Genomic DNA, 20,043 nt, shown 5'->3' on the forward strand with positions numbered 1-20,043 from the left:
TTCAACACACCGAGGTTTAAGTACAAGGAGAATCACTTGGAAATATCCGTCGAGTCTTTACAAACGCACATTGAAAGCTCACAAACAGGCGCCTGGGGGGCTCAGTCGGTTGAACATCCAGCTCTTTTTTTTTTTTTAAGATTTTATTTATTTATTTGACAGAGACAGAGACAGCCAGCGAGAGCGGGAACACAAGCAGGGGGAGCGGGAGAGGAAGAAGCAGGCTCATAGCGGAGGAGCCTGATGTGGGGCTCAATCCCACAATGCCGGGATCACGCCCTGAGCCGAAGGCAGACGCTTAACCGCTGTGCCACCCAGGCGCCCCATGAGCATCCAGCTCTTGATTTCGGCTCAGGTCGTGATCTCAGAGTCGTGAGTTTGAGCCCCGTGTCATCATCAGGCTCCACGCTCAATGGGCAGTCTGCCTGGGATTCTCTCTCCCTCCCCTCAGCTTTCTCTTTAAAATAAATCAATCTCGGGGGCACCCGGGTGGCTCGGTCAGTGAAGCGTCTGCCTTCAGCTCAGGTCACGATCCTGGAATCGAGCCCCAAGTCGGGCTCCCTGCTCAGCAGGGAGTCTGCTTCTCCCTTTGCCCTTCCCCCTGCTTGTGCTGTCAAATAAATAAAATCTTTAAAGATAATAATAAAATCTTTTTAAAAAAGTAAAGCTCACAAACAAAATGAGGTGTCCTGTGAGATACCTTTAGGCTGGTTACCATCGCCCCTCTGTGGAGTTCGTACCCAGACTGTGTGTGAAAAGCACGCAGACCATTTCCTCCAGCGGTTCCCAGGCCAGGTGGCGGGCCGTGTGGATGGGAGCCTCCAGGTGCTTCCCAGAGCCACTGCCCTCCTGCCGTGATGCTGCCATGATCCACACACCTCAGCCCAGCCGGGAAGCGCACTGTGGCAAAGGGATGTCACGGCGCTGCTTTCCGAGCCCTCAGCCGTCTCAAGCTCCAAGAGTCAAGCTGGGACACAAGAAGGGCCTGCCCCACACCAAACAGGCAAAAAAAGGGAAGAGCAGCACAGCTTAGTATATCCTGTTGTTTCCAGGAAAAGACATCGCCAAAGTATACTTTTTACCAGAATCCGCAACATTCATTGTCAAGTGAGAACATGCATAAAGCAGAACTCCAGTAAATGCTGCTTTCAGAGTGCTGATTGCTGAGAATTCCTTCTCATCTAGGAAAGGCTTGGAGGTTCTTCCAACAGCTCTTGCGTTTATCCATCAAACCAGACGGTAGTGGCATGAACGATCCTACTAGTATTTCCCACATCATCTGCATGAGGTATGAGGTTTCTGAGTGACCTGGTGATTTCCAAACACCAGGCTCCCCTCACTGGTAAGTCTTGGGTCCTTCCCTCAGCACACAGTCCCGCAGCACCTGCCACCGATCCGTGCCCAGCCGCTCCTGAACAACCACTGTACGACCACAGAGTGTGCGGCACGCTTAAAAAGTAAATCCATCCATGCGTTCGTTCAGCGCTTGCAAATGTTTAGCAACTTTACAGGCAAAAGAAAAAAGTTCAGGGACACAGAACCATTCGTTTCCTGATTACTGTAGAGAAAACAAAGATTGCAGCCTCCCCATTTCAGGGAGTCAGGGCCACGCGAGAAGGCGGTCAGCAATCTTCACTTAGGCTGAGTAGTGCGTGTTACCTGACCCCTGGTTTATGGAAGCTGATAAAGCAGAGTCTTAAGAAAGAAACGTGTAAATTCCACCACAAAACCACATTCTATGATCACTGGTTTACTTCTTTTCTGTACGGTTTTATCATGCTGGTCATTAATGAGAACACTTAGGGAAGACTTTCCACATCCGCCTAACTCTTCTTCTTTTTTTTTTTTTTTTTTAAAGATTTTATTTATTTATGTGACAGAGACAGAGACAGCCAGCGAGAGAGGGAACACAAGCAGGGGGAGTGGGAGAGGAAGAAGCAGGCTCCTAGCGGAGGAGCCTGATGTGGGGCTCGATCCCGGATCGCCAGGATCACGCCCTGAGCCGAAGGCAGACGCTTTAACGACTGCGCCACCCAGGCGCCCCCCGGCTAACTCTTCTTGATCAAAAATAGAGTACAGATGAAAGAGGGGAAACTGGGCCACGACACGGAGACTCAGAGAAGTATTTATGGTCCCGCTGCTGTTGGCCGTGACAGTCCGTGGGGCCCAGTGGTGGACACAGCACCCCATACAGGGACATGCTCGGGGACATGCCCGCAGCCCAGGGGCACCTTGCCCCCCTGTCTCTCAGCCTGCTCAGCACAACGCCTCTCCTTCGTACCCACCTGTGTGTGGCAGCAGGTGCAGTGTGGGCTATGGGGAAGGGCACGGCTAACACACTGCCATTCTTCTGCTGTGATCAAAAGCAGCATAAGTTAGATTTCACACCCATCTGAATCTTTTAGCAGAACAGTAAAATGCTTTTTTAAGACAAGTATTTAAGCAGTTTATAAGAACACAAGATAAAAGTTACTCTCAAATATGGCAAAATATATATATATTAAAATAAGGCCTCCAATGAAATATGAAAATCTTTAACAAAAAATAGTTTATTGCACAAAATTTAAGGAATTCCCCAGCACACTTAAATTTATAAAAAATCAACATGCTTTTTAAAGTTACAATTCATTGTGCATGGTGACACCTTTCCCCTAACAGCTCCAACCTGAGGACTCCCTTTCATGAGGAAATTTTTAACAGAAACGAGTAACTTAAAGCCATCCAGTTTTCTAGACCCTCCACAACATTATCCTCAAATATCCTATAACCTGAGACCACCACACAATCAGATTTGCCTGAATGTGTTTGAGTAAGGCTCAGGATGTCTCACACGTCACGGGGGTCCTCAAAGAAGGCTTCAGGACATTTGTCTTTCAGATACGCTGGTCCCTTTCCCTACTAGAAACCTTTACACAGGACATTTCACTTCTATTTAAAAAGTTACTCATTGGAGTAGGAATATATGCCATGGCATCTGCAGTAAGTATCCCTACACCAAGAAAAGCCTTTAAACTGAGAAAGAGTGCAGTGAGAATCTTCCTCGCAGGTCTGTCCCAGGACCTGGACCCCAAGCCAGAGAAAAAGCCAGTTTCACATCCTATCAAAACCTTGCCTGTTATACCTTCCAAAGGGAAGAAAACCATGTAAATCTGTAAGATCCGTGCCATCTATCCAATGTGTTTCATGGAAAATCAGTGATAACCACACTGCAATTAGCTTTTTTTTGGAACATAAGAAAAACCAGAAACATCACGAACTGTCCGAACCAACATTCCCTGTCGTGAGGACGTGACATACGGTATCCACACACAGGATGAACAATACACACAAACACAACGTAACAGCAAGCCTGCTCTCAGAAATACTCCAGACTGCAGTTTTCCATGAGTAAACTCCAAATTCCCACTTCTGCCCACAAACAAAATATTGCAAATGATATTCGCTGCAGAATGTAGCCTGGGAGGTAGAAGTGCCAATCAAGTCCCTTAGAGACTAAAAAACAAAAACAAAAAACCTCAACAAATCAGAAGCAGGTGATTTCAAAGTCCAGCTGCCTCTCTCAGGTGACTTGTTAAGGAAGCCTAAAGGTGGTGTCAGCTGGACCAAAAGGGCCCCAGGTCAGGACCGGCACAGGAAACATCGAAGTGCGTGGGGACAGCCAGGGAAGTCAGACCAAAGGCGGCTGGGTGTTGACAGAGCTGAAAGACGGGGTGATGACGACAACGGTGGCACAGGATGACATCAGGAAAGCAGGGGGCGCTGCTGCTGCAGGCCCGCGCCTGCCTGCACACAAGGCACAGGCACCCGCACACACTTGCACGCACACACGCACAGGCACAGGCACCTGCACACTCCCGCACCGGCACACCCGCACACCAACACACACCCCTGCACACGCACCCACACACGCGCACCAGCACCCGCACACAGCAAGCAAGCAAGACATGAGGGAAACGGGGTGAGGAACAGAAATCTGCTTTCACTAGAGGATTATTCAGAATCTGATTACCCTTTCCTAATAAAAAAGTGGCGGCTTTCACTGGGAGACCTCCGATAAGCAGCAGTGAGGAAGGAGCCACGGCATGAGGCCAGAGTGTCATGTCTTGGTTTTAAAATTAAAACTGAGGATAAAACACCCAAAATAAATACAAATGTAAATTATGATTTTTCTTTTCTAATGGCACAAAAACAATTTTGTCAAAAATGATTTCCAACTTAAGATGAAAAATAGGATATGTTTATAATGAAGTCTTCAAGTAATATTTCAAGATTAACCCTGTACAAGTGATATACATATTTCAGAAGTTTCAATACTTGCTAGGGAATTTTTTTAAACACTAAGCATCTTTGTGTTTAATGCTACTTTATCAATTAACCTTCTAATAGCACAAGAAAGCACAAACGGCTTAAAAATACCGAACCATTTTCTCCACAAAAGAGACATAAGTAGTGAATCGACACAAGCATATCTGGCCTGATCAGTAACACTTCCAACTTCATCTTCAGACCAGCAGATCTGCACCGGGGGCCTCTCTTCTCTAACTCACGATGGTAACCATCAGCTTACATTTCTTGGCCAAGAGCGGACAATGTTACAGCCCTCATGGGTCACAGTCACAGACAGTCAAGTAAATAGCCCATGCTCAGGGAGCCTGCTTCCAAATCACGCTCTCACCTACACAAGAGCTCGGGAGGCCTCCACTGCCTTCCCATGGAGCTGACCTGCCCCTTCTAGAAATCCCTCTAGATGAGAGGTTACAGGACCTACTGAAGGCTGTCACGACGAATTCAGCATGTCCCCTGACAACCACACAGGCCCCAGTGGACATATTTTCATGTGGGTGCAGGGGTGGGGAGAGGCCTGGAGAAGCCTTGTGCCTGGCTCGGAGCCCTGCAGGGAGCCCTGGTCCTCTCTCCCCTCCTCTCCTGGGACCTCTCCCCAACCATCTCCCATGTCAGGCCAGTGCATGATGGTGACTGGGGTCCTTGTGGCCGCCAGGCCTGCCCAGGGGACAGCCAAGGTGAGTGAGGTCGTGCAGGGACAAGGGTCAGATGGGGGTGGGGGAGTGGGGGTGTGTACTCAGGACAAGGCTCTCAAAAATAAAGTGAAACTGAAACAAAAAACCTTTTCGCTCCAAGAATATTTGGTTTTAGAAGGTACAGTAAATAAAATAATTATATTTCTTAAAATATAATTTTCTGACTGAATCCCCAAATCCTACATGTACGTTACTTCCTGACAGCAGATTTTCAAAAGGCAATCAATAAAAAGACAATTCAGGTCACTCTTAAATAATAAGGACATACACTTTTTAAAGATTAGCTTATGATTTTCAGTATTTACATACACACCCTATGGTAAGACAGCTATTGAAAATAAGAACCAAAGGTGCAAATCAAGTTTCATTTCTGCAGGGACGTAAAGCTCTCACTGAATCAGGAAAGAGAGAAAACGGGACCCAGTCATGCAGTGTTTCCACCGGTGGCCACTGCTGGCATCACCCTCACAGAGCAGCACGTACAGTCACTCGACAGGGACCTTCTTCTGCAAGTAACCCTTCAGACACATTCAGGAACTTGTCACTGAGATCTAAGCCAGGTTGTTAGCGTTTGGTCATTTCATGGGAAAAGCTAGCTGTGATCTGCAAACGACTATTTCTCTAATCCTTGGCTCTTGTTCAGTTCTTTTACTCCTTGAAAAAGCAGATGCAAAATTTAAACTTCATCTCTTAGAAAAACACAGAGCAAACAGTCAAATAAATAATATTGATAAAAGAATATTCCTTTGGGTAGTTACGAGCACTCAGAGTGGGGGTGCTCAGCGGTCGCTGTTCCGAGTGCCTCTCTGGAGACCCTGCACTGACTGTGTCGCTCTGTATCTCCCCTGGGGTTGGCGTGATCTCCTGGGGGAGCAGCGCTGGTGGCAGGGTCCCCCTGAGTCCATGAGGACAGTGACTCGTGCACGGTAACGGTGTGTGCCTCCATCTGGCGCTGCAGGCTGTCCATCTCCTGCCTGGACAGACAGGGGAAGCAGAGGAAGGCAGCCCATTCAAATGAGAGCCAGAAATGACGCTATTACTTCCCCAAGAGGGAACTGGTCACCTCCAACATGGAACCTAACAAGCCTGATCCAGACGGCAGTCTGCTCACGTATCTGCGACACCTTTGGGGGCTGACAGAACCTGTCTATTCGGGAAGCAGCACCCATGGGGTCACAGGATTTATGGGGCTCAGCATCTCAGCATTTTCCTCTGCATGTACAGAGGTCTGCACACATGGGCCTGTGCTCAGGGAGAAGGTGGGTGAGACAGAATTGAGGGCCCGCACATGGCCTCCATTCACAAGGTCAAAAAGATGTCCCCACAGGGCCACGCCCTGCAAACACTGGCCTCAGGCTGGTGGGAGCAAAACCTCAAGCTATGTGTGGGGTTTCTCAGGGTCATCTAGCTCTCGGCAGTCCTCCTGTATGAGAGGGACTGAGGGCCCAAGTGACGCCATGTAGCACAGACCTGCCCAGCCTCTTCAGGGCACACAGGGCTGGCAACAGGATTCTTCCAAGTTAAACATGCAATCTATTTTTAAAGACCAAGTGAGACAGAACACAGAACATGGTTCATACTTCAGCTGCTGGAGACAACTGTTGAGGTTCTTGAGGGGCTCCTTGCTCACGGCAGGTGGGGGCCTCAGCAGCTCCTCCAGCAGGGAGGCCGGGACAGGGCAGTCGGGGATCTTCACTGGCGTCACAGGGCCAGAAGAGCTGGCCTCGCCTTTCAGTTCCTTTCTCTGTTTTTAAAAGCACATGGTTAGCCCTCTCACTTGGAGGCTGACAGCAACCACACCTGTGATGTCCCCAAACATCACAGCAAGTGCTCCCAGAGGTGCATCCTAGCTCGCTATGGGCCCTCCGGGAAGGCACGCCCCCTGCTTCCAGGCTGGCAGAGCGGGCAGCCACAGGGCTCCGGGAATGCTGGCTGAATAGGTATGTGAACACCCCCAAACAATGCAGCACTGGCTCCTCAGGAGGACAGACCTAAATCACAAACGAGAACACCCCTGTGGGAACTACGGGGGCTTTCCACAAAAGACCATAGCCTTGACCCTGCATATCCCTAAGAAATTCAGTTTTTAACTCCTACAATTCCCCTTTGTAGAACTTCAAACTTTTTCCACTGATAGCCAAACAGTGCTAAATAAACCTGAGTCTGAGTGATTTCTTTGCACCTGGAGAATATTTACGTAGACCAAGCAGAGAAAGAAACACCAGGTACACAGAGGGTCTGGGCGGGGCTCCCTGGGCCCCCAAGCCCATCTGGCAGCTGCTGCCCCCAGGTGGCTCACCTCCCAGGCCAGGGGCTCTTGTGAATACCAGCAAATGAGCCCTCATGTGGCTTCTAGGGCGTACTACAACAAAATGACACCTGTATTCATAAAAAGAAGCAGAAAGCCCTGGAAAAGACACTAAAATAAAAGGGTCTGGCCTGTTGCCAAGCACGAGACTCCAGCATCATTTCTTTCACACAGTAGCTGCTTCACATTGGTCACTAGTCACTAGGACCTCCTGTCTGACTAACTAGAAGGTCCCCCAGCGCCGGCCGGGCAGGAGTGCCATGGGCCCAGGGAACCTGACTGGGGTGCGGAGCCTGAGTACCGTCCTGGCTGCGCCGCGCCGCAGGTCCAGCCTCAGCTGCTGGTTTTGCTGGAGCAGAGTCTTCATGCTGTTCTTCAGCTCTGACACTTTAGCTTGAAGCATGAATTTATCTTTCTGGGTCAGGGACAGATCTTCGCGCACCACCTCCAACTCGGCTTTGATATTCTAAAGGAAGGGAAGTCACACGTTTTTAAAAGCTAAAGGATCTTACACGTGCTGCTAAGATCTTAGTTTGTATGTCACAAGTCTAAGGGGCTAGAAACGCTAACACCGACGTCTCTACGACATCGCACGCGGTGCTGCCACGGCAGCCTGTTTCCTCCCCACAGTCCGGGTTGGGCAGCGTCCCGTTACAGTCATGTCCTCAACGTTCCTACCCAAACTTCAGAGACTCTGCCGAAGAACCAACTCTACTCCTGTGTCCACTGTCTACACTGGACCCCAAGAGTCAGTTGTTTAAATTCCAAGGTCAGATATTGGAGTAAGCCTCACCATTAGGAAGAAAGAATATAAATCAATCCTAACTGTTACTCAAGGCAGCCATTCACAAGTGGGAATCCTGGCAAGAGCTCTACTCCTGATCCTTTGCGCAAGCGGTCAAGCCTGCACACAGATTTCTTTGTGGAAGAGTGTTATCACAGACTGGTGAACTCTTCACACAGATGGTCTCACTGACTGGGCTTCATCAGATCCCATTCCTGGTCCATTTCACACAGCTCAGCCCAGGGCGTACATAGCACTGGGGCTTGGTCTCCTTCAGCTGTGTGACCTGGCCTTCCTTCTGAAACGGATAATGTCTGCTAAACGGTTTGGTGGAAGCATTCGGTTCGAGGGTAACTCACGTTATGCACTTAGCACCTTGTGACTTGGACTTTCTGTCCCAGGGCCCTTACACAACACATACCTGCAGTAACTGCTGTATTCCATCCAGTTCCTTCTTACTCTGCTGTTCAGTCAAGTCCAGCTGCTGCTTCAAGGACTGGACTTCTCTTTCTTTCTGATCCACCTCCCATTTGAGATTTTCCATCTAGGGGAGGGAGGAAGTCATATAACCAAAAGAATTTTATAGGGGATTACACTATAAAACTGCTCTACCTCTGTCTACTGTTTAGTATCATACTTGGAAAAAATTATCCCTTTCTAAGCAGACAGGGCACGAAGGAACTGACTGTGTCCATCAGTGGAGTCTAGCTCTGCCAGTCCTGCTAACTGCAGATGCAAAGCCTCCCCGGCAGGTCACCTCTTGGCTTCCTATAGGCTGTTTGTCCAGCTGCTCGTCCAGCTGCTTCTGCAGGAGCTGGAGCTGAGTCCGCGCCTCCGCCAGCTCCGCCTGGAACTGTGCTATTTCCCGGGAATGTTTCCCTTCTTGAATCCTAGCATAAAAAACAAGAAAGCATGAAATCACAGCACCCTAACCCCACCACAAAGTGTGGTCGGTTGAATGTTATCCATCGTAGGTGACAAAAATTTGCACACTGCTCACTCGGGGCAAGAACTGTTGTTCTAAGAGCTCTGTGGTGCTCTGTCGTGACTAATCCTCACCAAAGCCCCTGGGAAGGACATTCTGCTAGCCCATTTTATGGATTACAATAGGAGAGAAGCTCCCAACATGTACCCCTGCACGTGCTCAACTCAAGGCCACCCTAACTGGAGGCTGCAGTGAACCTCGGTGGTGGGGCCCAGCCCTCGGGACACGTGCCCCTCACATGGGACTCTTTGTTTTTGGTGAAGGACTCTCAGGTGTGGGGTGGGGACAGTCATGTCAGGCCAGAAATTTCAGAGTTGAGCTGCAGGTTTCCTAAGACGGGGAACTGGTACATTCTCCTTCTTAGATTTGCCTCCAGGGTGCACAGAGATTTGCTAGAACCCAGGTGACCTGAACGCACGGAAGGTCCTAACTGGAAGATGTTGGGGTGCTCCCGCCCGTCCATCCCCGGCCGCGGCGCTAACCCAGCCCTCTGCCCTCCCGGCACTCACTGGAGACCTTCGGCCTCAGCCTGCAGCTTCTGCACCAGCTGCTCCTTGGCCTGCAGGTCCTTCTTCACCTCACTCAGCTCCAAGGTGGCGGCCTTGAAGTGGCGGCGGTTATGTCCTGCTTCCGCCTTGGCGGCAGCAACCTACAAGAACAGAAACCAGCGTCACCAAGGATGGGGCAAGTACCACAGAGAACGCGCCCATTGTGACATCTGCCAGGAAAGCTACACCGACCCCACCACATCCCAGCTGCTCCTGCAGTTGTTTCTCCCAAAGCTTTTCACGCTCCCGAGGACTGAAGCCCTAACACACGCCTGGCGTCCAGGTAGGTGACACACGGCCGCCAGTATCTGCTGAATGAACAAATGCACACGAGGTTATCTTGGTCTAAGTAGTTTTAATCGCCCTCCTCAAGTACATCTGCCTACTGCCTTGTCTGTGGTTGGTTTCCATCCCTTGTGTGGAGTTGAGCCGAGTCCGTTACCCTCCCTACTTTTCTACCCCCCAATTCCTATCTTTTGCTCACTTACTAATTTTATTCTCCCTTTAATGAAGTAAACTAGGAAATTTGTAAATAAAAGTGCTGGGGAAAATGATGGATCTGTGACATTGGCTTCTTTTTTTTAAGGGCAGTAACTGTGAACGATCCTCATTTATTTCTCTAAATGCATTTCATGTAATTGTCTGGATTTTATGAACAGTACATGCTAGTGAAAAGTAATTAAAAAAAAAAGTCTGTAAAGATTGAAGTACTTATGGACTCATCCAGCCAGGCGTCCCCATAGTAACATGTTCTTAACAGATCTTAAAACTGTTTTATCTCAAAAGAGTATTTTTTTGTCTCACCCCAAAAAACCCGAAGAACTATTTCTTTCTATTATATCATCACAGAAATGTTTTTAAGGGATATGACACGCACCCTGGCCCGTGTGCACACAGCAAACACATTCTGAACATCTCTCTGGTGCGAGGCACTGGGACATGCAGGTAAATGAGTCACGGCTCTCAAGCCATGAAGCTAAACGTTTGGATGAGGAATAACAGACACGGCACCATGGTGGGGAACACCTGGGGCCGAGGTCTATTCCAGCTCATAGGGGCAGCGGGGCAGGCCTCTCTGCTGGAAGACTGACCTGATGCCCTGGTGAACACCTGAGCATGGAAAGGAGCCAGCCAGGAAATGGCAAAGGGTGCATGCAACCTTTTTTCTCCATTGCTCTTTTAACACTAACCGGGTCATCTATTGCTCTGCAGTTTGCTTTTTTAACTCAACAATGTGTGTGACATTGTTCTCCAGCAAATACATCTCTGCAGGGCTCTGTGCAGGGTCTTAGACCCCTACGACTGCATCTGACTTAACCCAAGTCCACTCTCCTATGGATGGACATCAGGGTTCCCTCCAGCTGCTGTCACCAGGGCTGTGATGACACTGCTCTCAGAACACATCAGCAAAGATATTCGTATAATAAATTCCTGAAAGGGAAGTGAAGCGTCAAGGGTACACATATTCGGTTTTTTGAAAAACTGCAATCCAACAGGCTCCGAAGGTGCAATTTAGAAACAGTGGGAAGCTAGCCACACACCTGTTCCTTGAGGCTGTGCACTTTGGCCTTTTCTCGCTCCAGTGCAGCCTGTAAGGTGTGGACGAGCTGCTTCGTCTGGCGGTCCTCCTCCTCTTTCCGCTGCAAGACTGCCTGCACCTACGGCACATTGCCGAAGCAGTAAGTGAGGAAGGCCTGTGGGACCCCAGTGCCACGTGGGGAACGTGGCAGGACGGTGGCACACAACATGATGCATCACGACAAGCGCACAAGGGGCGAAGGAGGGAGAATTCCATGTCTGGAGAACTGAGTCTGAGATGGCAGTGAAGTCACATGGCCATATGCAAGCACAGAGCAAGGAACCCAAAGGTTGCCTGTAATCGGGGCTTAGAAACACAAATACTTCCCTGGTGAGGCAGGTAATGCGAATGGGTGAGGCCACCAGATGTGGCAAGGGTGGGAGGCGGTGCCAAATGAAAGTCTGTAAGCGCTCTAGGCTGGATAATTTGATGCGGGGGCTGGATCTGGCTGCTGACTGCCCCTTGAAGATGGCCCTGAAGCGCCAGGCCTCCTCCCCAGTCCTCAGAAAGGCCGCAGAGCCTGAGGAGCCGAGAACATGTCCGGGGAGAGAGCCCCCAGCAGGGTTCAATCTCAGCTCTGAATCACACAGGGAAGAGCCCCTTATGAACAGTGGGACCAGCTTGAGCAGGGAGTCCCCTACCCATCAGGAAGCTAACAGACGGGGCACAGTGCCTCCACATCTCGGTAAGGGGGGGGCATTAGGAGATCCCAGCTCTGCCCCACCCCGTAGAGCTGCGGGGTAGGCTTCACCAGATCCTCCCTGTTCTGCATCTCTGTGACAGGGTAGCACCCTGCTTGTGGATGGCTGGGACAGCTGCATAAGGCAACGTGCGCCAGACCAAGAGCCACCTGCCCCACAGCGAGTCCCCTGCCTCTGGCAAAGGGTCCGAATACCTGGAGGTTCAGCTGAACCAGGTCAGCCTCCCTCTTGGCCAAAGCTGTTTCTAAGATGCTGTTGTGTTCCCGCAGAGCCGCATTCGACTGCCCCAGGCCTGTAAGCTTCCCTCGTTCATGCTCTAACTCAAGGGCCAACTTCTTATTCAGCTCCTCAAGGCGCTTTATCTTCCTCCTAAAGCCTCTGGATTCTTGAAGCTAAAACAGATCGAAGTCACTGTGAAGTTACGTAATTACCCGTTCTGGCTAACAGAGCTAAGCTCCCCCACACCAGAAACACAACTGTGCCAAAAAGCTCCCACAGACCACCCCAGGACTGCAGCAGATGCACGCACCCCAGCTCCCAGCCCCTCAGCCTTCTCCGAGGGAGACTGGGACCCCGTGGAGAGCCCTTGGTGAAATCACCAACTGCCACGTGTAGCATCCCCTGAAGCCACAGCCTCTCTGGCCCAAGAGTTAGGTGAAGTACTTTTAAAGAATAGGTTTTCTCATCATTTGCAACCAGAGTATTCTTACCCGGGGCATCTTAACCCTAACGCTCTGACAACCACTCTGGAGGGGTGCTCGAGAGAGCATGTGAGGAGCCTCGCAGTAAGGGGGGCTGGTGAGAGGGACCCAGACAAGTGGTGAGACGGCACACAGAAGCACAGTGTGGATGCAAGCCACAGGATAGGTTCTGCCCCTGCAGGACCCTCTCTCTGCACCACAGCTGCACGGGGATGGCGAGGCCCGTCCAGCTATGTGAGGACGAAGCTCGGCCTACCTCGTCCTCCAGCTCCAGCACCTTCTCCCGGTGCTCCTCCAGCTCCTGGGTGGTCAGTGCAATAATCTCCTGGAGCTCCTTCTCCAGCATCGTCTTGTTGTGACCGACAGCCTGCAGCTCTGCCTCCAGAGCCTGGATTCTCTCCTAACAGCCAGGACGGGAAGGTGGGGTTGGTCATGGGTTCCAATGCGGCACGTGACAGGTGCTCACCTCCCTCCCTGCAGGGCGGCATCGCACCCACGGCGTCAGCCTGCTGACCACGCTCAACTGCGGCTGAGGGTCTTACCGTACTCCCCTCCCCCGACGGGACCTGGCTAACCCACCACAGTGTGCACAGGCTACGTTAACGACTCACAAAGTAACTCTTCCAGTTAAGTGAGCCGAAAATACAGAAAACCTCTGACTTACAAATAAGAATGATAAATTACTCTCTGCAGCAAGCAGACCGCACCAGGCTCGGCGGAACGAACACCACGCGTGTGCGCTCACGCTCATGCTCGCTGCCGCGGTGCGGCCACTATTAGGATCACTGCGTGTTTCTTCACTTGGCCATTCTAACCAAGGAGGTCCTACTGTTTACTCCGTCTGGGCCTCGCTGTCCTGAGGAGCAAGAAGGTGAGGAACCTGCCCGAGGCCCCAGGATTTTGCCTCTGAGGCTGCTGTACAGCAGGGGGAGAGCAGGCTCCCGGGGGACGTGTACAGTCCGTCCCTGACACCGTGGAGGCCAAAGGGCCAAGAAACAAGCAGAGAAATATTTTTCGGTTGAAGGGAAATTGCAACTTCATAAATTTTCCCCCTCCCACTATTTTATAAAGTAATCAGGTAAAGAAGTATTAAATTTACCTGATTTGGCAAGAAAACAACGTGCTATGATGGCTTCCCACTCATAAATTCTTACATGGAGAGAAGATCAAGATAAGCTTCATTTAGTAAGAAACACAATGGCTACATATACATGAAACGTTGGATAGGATTAAACAAAAAGCAAATTAATGGAGTTAGGTAGAACGTGACGCTGGCCAAAGCCGGGAGGCTGTGAGGCACCGAGGACACGGGGACGCTTGGGGAGCTCTGACAGCCTTCATCAAAGGAATAAAAACGCCCTGCGAGCCCAGAGTCCCCGCCCTGCTGGCCCCATCCTCCATCCTCTTCCAGGAGGACATCCGCCCATTTATCCTAAAAAATAATCCAGAGCAAAAGGATTTGCCTCATGATGTAACGGCAGGAAGAGCAGAGCCCGTGCCCCTCACCATGCACAGGGTCCCTCTTCTTTCTAGTCTGAGTGTTTACAGCCCCTCCCGTCCCACTTTGGCCCATACTGACCTCCTTCCCCAGCTGACTGCCATCAGCACAGCCATCTGCAACCACCCCCGACATGGACAGTGGGTGCTGCCCCCTCCACTGGCCCCTGGCCCACCCTGCCGGCTCACGGCTTTCCCTCCTGAGTGACCACATGCTGTCAGCGGCCTGTCCCGCTGGCTGCTCTGCAGCCTTCGTGTGGTCCTGTCGTCTCTCAGCTACTGCAGGAGAGCCCACGTGGTCTCCCCGACACAGCCTCGCCTGGCCTCAACTGTGCTCGACCACTGCCCATCAATGTCCCAGCACAGAAGAGTGAGGTCTCACGCTGCCCGGGCCGTCAGTCAGCCCTCCATCCCACACCAGCCCCAGCACACACCCCTGACCCCGGCCCACCTGCACGCACCCCTACCCCTGCAGCAGGACCTGCCCCCAGCCCACCATGCCCCCTAGACAGCACGAGTCTTCCTGCACGCCCTGCACAGCAGCACCCCCTGCTGAGACGCACCCCACGCACTCTAACGCCTCCTGTTTACTCAAGACCACTTCAAAGAGCTTCCCTGGACTCTCCAAATACTCACCCCCCCCCCACCCTGCCAACCCCCGACACGGGCACTCAGGCTGCTCACAGTGCTTCCCGCACTCAGGAAACCCCTCCCCAGGCACCGGGGGGGGGGGGAGAAGGACAGGAGCCCGCAGGGAGGCTGGGGAAGGCGACGGCGTGCCCTATGCAGGTGTGCAAGGGCTCATCGAGAGAATGTTCACATCGCTAGCACACAGTACTTGACAGAAACGCTGCCTACACGCCAATTCTGCCGCAGGTCTCCAGAGAGTGAATGTTTGTAACACATCGAGTCCCCAATACTGAGTCTGCACAACTGGCAGCCTGGCCAGGAGCAGACAGGTTACCCACGTGCAGAGGGAGGTCGCTGCCTCCGCCGGCCACCTGGGCTCTCATCTGGCTCAGCTCTGCCTCTGCCGACTCCTTGGCGGCGAGGGCCTCCTGCAGGCGGCGGCTAAGGATGCCCACCGCGTTCTCATAGGCCTTGTGCTTGGTCTTCATCTCCTTCTGAGCGCTGCTCAGGTCTGAGCCCAGCCGCTTCATCCTCTGCTTCTGCTCTGTGATAGCCCTGGGGTGTGGCGGGCAGGACAGAGAAGTGGGCTGAACTCCCTTCCACAGGACGCCCTGGCAGCAGCACCAAGGACAGGCTCGTCCATGCCCGTCCGTGCCCACCCCAGCCCCACCCCGGCTAGCTGCCGCTCCTCCCAGATCCATCCCCCAGACAGGGTCGGTGTCGGCAGCCCCACAGAGCCCAGCCCTGCACCTACACCTGCCCTGCTCCCCTCTCAGAGCCGCTGAAATGATCTCGTGAAAAACGGAGGACACTGCTGTCCTTCCGAACAACACTTCCAGTGCTCTTCCTGAATGGCAGTAATAATCTCAACAACGCAGCTCACAAGTAACCTCCAGCTGACAAGTAACGCAGCGCAGGCTACCTGGTGTGCACACGCACAGCAAGACGGATACACACGGGCGTCGGCCCTGCCAGGGGGACCAGGAAGGGAAGGCGCTGCCACATGCACCTGGCGTGGAGCACACACACGGAAGGGATGCCTATTCTCCGCAGGCAGCCCCCAAACCAGGATGGGGTCCACTCTCCAGCCTTCACTGTGGAATCTGACTTTCCTGGCTGCCTACGTGTAGAGCCTGTGCTCCCTCTCCTCGGCAAGGGCTCCCGACAGTGTGTTTGGGCTTCCCTGGCCCTCAGCTGCTGCGTGTCCCCAACAGAGCTCAAGGCCGCCCGCACACACCTCGGAGCCACTTACTTGGTGGCTTCTTGCTGCAGCTCTTCAATTTGCTTCTTGAGCACCTCATTGGCCTCTGTAAGAGCCACCATCTGCTCTTTATCGAACTGCAAAGACTTCAGAAGAAGGGAAGAAAAGACAAAGTGAGGAGAGCAAAGCCCACCCTCTGCAGCCTGCTTCTCAGGACCAGGCTCTTCGTGGCTCAATGGTGCTGGTTCAGGGTCACCTTCAAGGACAAGGGCTCTGAGGAGGACCCTGACACAGGTCTGCTCTTTGTGTAAGTGATCACTTTAGAACAGTCCAGATGCCTGGAGGGAACACCCAGGTCAGCCTCTGCTTATGGCTCTGCCGACAGTCCCCAAGGGAACCCCGAGCCCCCAGGAGGCCCCTCTCAGCACCTGCTGGGGTGAACTACCAATGGCTGAGGGCCTCCAGCCCCATGCTGCCTCCAATAAGGAACCTGTCGGTCTGCCTGTCCTTCCAGGACAGGAGCCGCAGGAGGGACTTGTTCCAGGCTGTTCTGCCCTCCACCCCGAGCACGTCTGGCCGAACCTCAAAGTCAAACACATCCCAGACCTGCAAGTGCGTCTCCATCTCGTTGCGCTCCCTCTGCACCGACTGGAGGTGCCCTTCGAGGTCGGCCATCTGTTGACGGACATGGGACACTTCCTTCTGCAAGCGCACGTGTTCCACCTCCACAGACTTCTTCTCCCCTTGAAGTTTAATTAACTCTTGCCTCAACTCCTTCAGCTCTGAGTCAAGCCTCTTCTTCGTGGCCTTCAGCTCACCGATGAGCTGGTCTTTGGAGGTGGCGTCCCGCCGGTAGGCCTCCACCATCACCTGCCCAACAAGACAGAAGCTGCAGGCAGCACGAGCTGCAGCCTCCTTCAACCAAAGTGCTCGCCACGGACCCATGACATAACGTGTTTTGGACTACAGGTAACACATTTCACCAACTCCAGGACACCGTCCACTGAGGCCCAGTGTCACCTGGCGGCCTCACCTTCCCTGGGGCCCAGGCAAGTGCTCTCCCCCCAGCCGCACCACCAGGCTTCTGCTGCCTGCCCCCTGGCTTGCATCCCAGCAACAAAAGCCAGAACCGCTTCTAACTCTCCCTCGGGCCGGCCTTCCTCAAAACCCTAGTGCTGGCCACGCTTTGCATTCATGCCTCCAAGACCAACACCAGCTTCGCTCACATTACACGTGAGCAACCACCCTTTGCATGAGCCAAGACTTATTTCAATGCTACATCAGGGTGTAATTTTTCAAAGACACGTTAACAGAAAAGTCAGTCTGTGTCACAGCCCGGCATAGCTCTCTGACATGACAAAAGGCCAAGATCCACATCACAGATGCCAACCCTACTCTGAAACTGCATCCTGACTCGGGACCTTAAAGCAGGAGGGGTGAGAGCGCAGCTAGAGATCAATGCCTTAAAAACAAAAACCGAGGGAGTCTAAACGTTGCTTTTCTCTTGACCAGTTTTGCTCTAGAAGAATTATTAAAACACATGGGATTTTTTTCATACATTTGCTGTGCATAAAGAAAACCAACAACGCGTTTTTACCTTTTGTTGAAGAAACTGCTCCTTTACTTTCTGTGTCTGCTTCTTCAGGGTGGCGGCCTCCTGCTGCAGGTGCTCCACCTGCAAAGGACACGCGCAGACGCTACTGAGGCCGCTCTGCCCCAGGGAGACAAGGAGGCCAGCCACCATTCCCACCTCCCTCCGCAGGGTCATCGCCTCAGCCCACAGTGTAGCCACCAGACACTGCACGATGACACAGGCAAGACTCCAGCGTGAGAGAGTACCCCAACCCCCACATCTCCGCATTTTTCAGGGGCCAGCTGGCGTCCCTCTTACGGAGCCAACAGTAAGATCGAATTCAACCTCATCCAGAAGGTCCCCACAACCCCCCTAAACGGTGCCGAGGCTTTGCGACTTGCCTTCATGTCCTGTCTGGGAAGTGACGGGGCCCAGGGCAGTGTATGCAGAGGAAACACAGACCCCTGCACTTGACTTCCCAGAGGGAAACCCACCACCGGTTTCCTCGTCCTTGATGCTCAGGGAAGGCAATCTAAAGGCAACTTGTTCCCTGACGTGAACCCCACTGCCTGCACACCCTGCACCTTCCTCGTCCTGCGTTTATTAACGTTTGCCTACATCAGGTCACGTCACGCTGTCAGTGTAACAGCTCCCAGGAGTGGTGTGCTAGCTCATGTCCATACATGCCTGGACCCTCCGGTGTCCCCTGCCTTCACCCACAGACACACGACCATCCTGCCACATGTCCAGCGGGCCCCACTGTGGGCATGCAGCAGGGAAAAACCAAAAGTTCCATGCAACTTTTCCCACATCTGAGCTCCACATCATCTGTGGACAGAAACTGGGGTTTCTTAGATTTCTTTCTCTCTTTCTTTTCTTTCTTTTAAAGATTTATTAAGACTTTATTTGAGAAAGGGAGAGAGAGCACGCTCGTGCACTTCAGCAGGCGTGGGGCGGGGGGGGGACAAGAAGAGGGAGGGAGACAAGCAGACTCTATGCTAAGTGTGGAGCTCGACGTGGGGCTCAAACCCATGACCCTGAGATCATGATCCGAGCTGAAGTCAAGAGTCAGACACTTAACTGACTGAGCCACCCAGGTGCCCCTTGGTAGACTCCTTTCAACGCGCCAAACATGACTCAGTTTCCCAGCCCTCAGCACCTACATACCCAGCAGCCAGCACGAAGCACAAGGCTTGCTGGTGTGCGCCCCCCCCATCCGAGCCCTGGGCCCTGCCCTAGAAGCATTCTTCCACGTTTACAGAGAAGGTGCTTAAACAAAGGAGCCAAGAGCCAGCGTTGGTCCTTACACGTGTGATTTCCACTCATCACAGAATGGCAGCAAAGGGCATTACCTGGCTGGACTTGACGGCTAACTCTTGCCTCAGCTGCTCTAAAACCTGTGATGTCCGTTCGGTGCCCTCTTCCAAGCGCTTGGCTCCTCTGTCCAGTTCCTCCCTGCCACTCCTGGCCGCCTGCAGAGCCACCTCCAAGACAATCTTCTCATTCTGCAGGAAGCGGATGGTGTCGTCCCTGGAGGCGGCCTCTCCCTGCAGCTCCTCCAGCCTGGCCTGCAGCTCGTCGAAGCGCATCTGCAGGTCGCCGAGGGACTGCTCCCGGGCTTGCAACGTCTCCTGCGTCGAGGTCAGCTGCCTCAGCAGATCAAGGTGCTCCTGCTGTAACACCTCGAGCTGCTGGTCTCGCTGTTGCAAAGTCAAATTCACCTGGAAAACAGGAACTAGATTCACTGTGAGTGTCCTGGAATGAAAGCACGGCCCTGCTCCAAGAGCGTGTACAGGGTTTAGATCATCTGGACGCTTTGGGGTCAGTGTGCCATATGGAAAGTTCTGGTGTGGAAGAATACCAGCAGAAGTCAACACCCAGCCAGGCCCGCAACAGCAGCCCAACTGATGATATGACAGCGTAACGAATGCGACGGACACCCCAGCACAAACGTGCACAGTGAGGCCGGCGGGCGAGGCCACGGCCGGTGCTTGCCTGCTCCAACCGCTGTTCCAGGGACGCAGCCGAGGCCGCCACCTTCTGCAGCTGCTCCTTCTCATCTTCGAACTCCTCCAGCCTCCGCTGCAGGTCCTCCTCCACCATTGTCTTTGCCTCTTGAATCTGCACAAACGCAGCTTCCTGGTCCCACATGTCGGCCTGAGCACAGAAAACAGTGTTTTTTTTAACAAGCAGGATAACCTGATGCCACTGCAGACTGAGTGGGAAAACCTCATCCACATCACTGTGCTGTCCTCGCCCCACATACAGAGGAGCCAAGGGCCACAGGGGCCCAAGGCTGGTGATCTCCTGCTGCCCAAAAGACAGGCCCCTCCACCTATTCCTCTGCCCACGGTTCCCGCGGCTGACCCTCAGGCGGGGCTAAGGGGAGAAGCAAGCAGACCACCAGCTGTAAGAAATGGGAGAAAGTGATGAGTGACCCCTCCCTGGCTGCCTCTAACGTGAGGACAGGCTGCAGTGTGTCCCTGCGTTGGGGATG

General features: G+C 52.7%; 1 protein-coding gene across 1 annotated transcript in view; it reads right to left on the reverse strand.

Moving 5' to 3' along the window:
- Window positions 1-2,537: 2,537 nt before the first annotated feature.
- The window catches only part of GOLGA3 (golgin A3), a 42,409-nt gene continuing 24,903 nt past the window's right edge, over window positions 2,538-20,043 (reverse strand). Inside the window, exons 10-24 of the mRNA XM_040620068.1 lie at window positions 19,542-19,703; window positions 18,899-19,267; window positions 17,571-17,648; window positions 16,580-16,843; window positions 16,025-16,119; window positions 15,111-15,327; window positions 12,902-13,045; window positions 12,139-12,336; window positions 11,206-11,322; window positions 9,626-9,765; window positions 8,889-9,021; window positions 8,553-8,675; window positions 7,649-7,813; window positions 6,620-6,783; window positions 2,538-6,013 (exon numbers count right to left, since the gene is read on the reverse strand). Of these exons, the coding sequence (XP_040476002.1) occupies window positions 5,794-6,013; window positions 6,620-6,783; window positions 7,649-7,813; window positions 8,553-8,675; window positions 8,889-9,021; window positions 9,626-9,765; window positions 11,206-11,322; window positions 12,139-12,336; window positions 12,902-13,045; window positions 15,111-15,327; window positions 16,025-16,119; window positions 16,580-16,843; window positions 17,571-17,648; window positions 18,899-19,267; window positions 19,542-19,703 (2,589 nt within the window). The 3' untranslated portion in view covers window positions 2,538-5,793. The remainder of the gene's footprint in view (window positions 6,014-6,619; window positions 6,784-7,648; window positions 7,814-8,552; window positions 8,676-8,888; window positions 9,022-9,625; window positions 9,766-11,205; window positions 11,323-12,138; window positions 12,337-12,901; window positions 13,046-15,110; window positions 15,328-16,024; window positions 16,120-16,579; window positions 16,844-17,570; window positions 17,649-18,898; window positions 19,268-19,541; window positions 19,704-20,043) is intronic.

This window comes from Ursus maritimus, unplaced genomic scaffold, assembly GCF_017311325.1.
Source record: "Ursus maritimus isolate PB19 unplaced genomic scaffold, ASM1731132v1 scaffold_33, whole genome shotgun sequence".
NCBI lineage: Eukaryota > Metazoa > Chordata > Mammalia > Carnivora > Ursidae > Ursus > Ursus maritimus.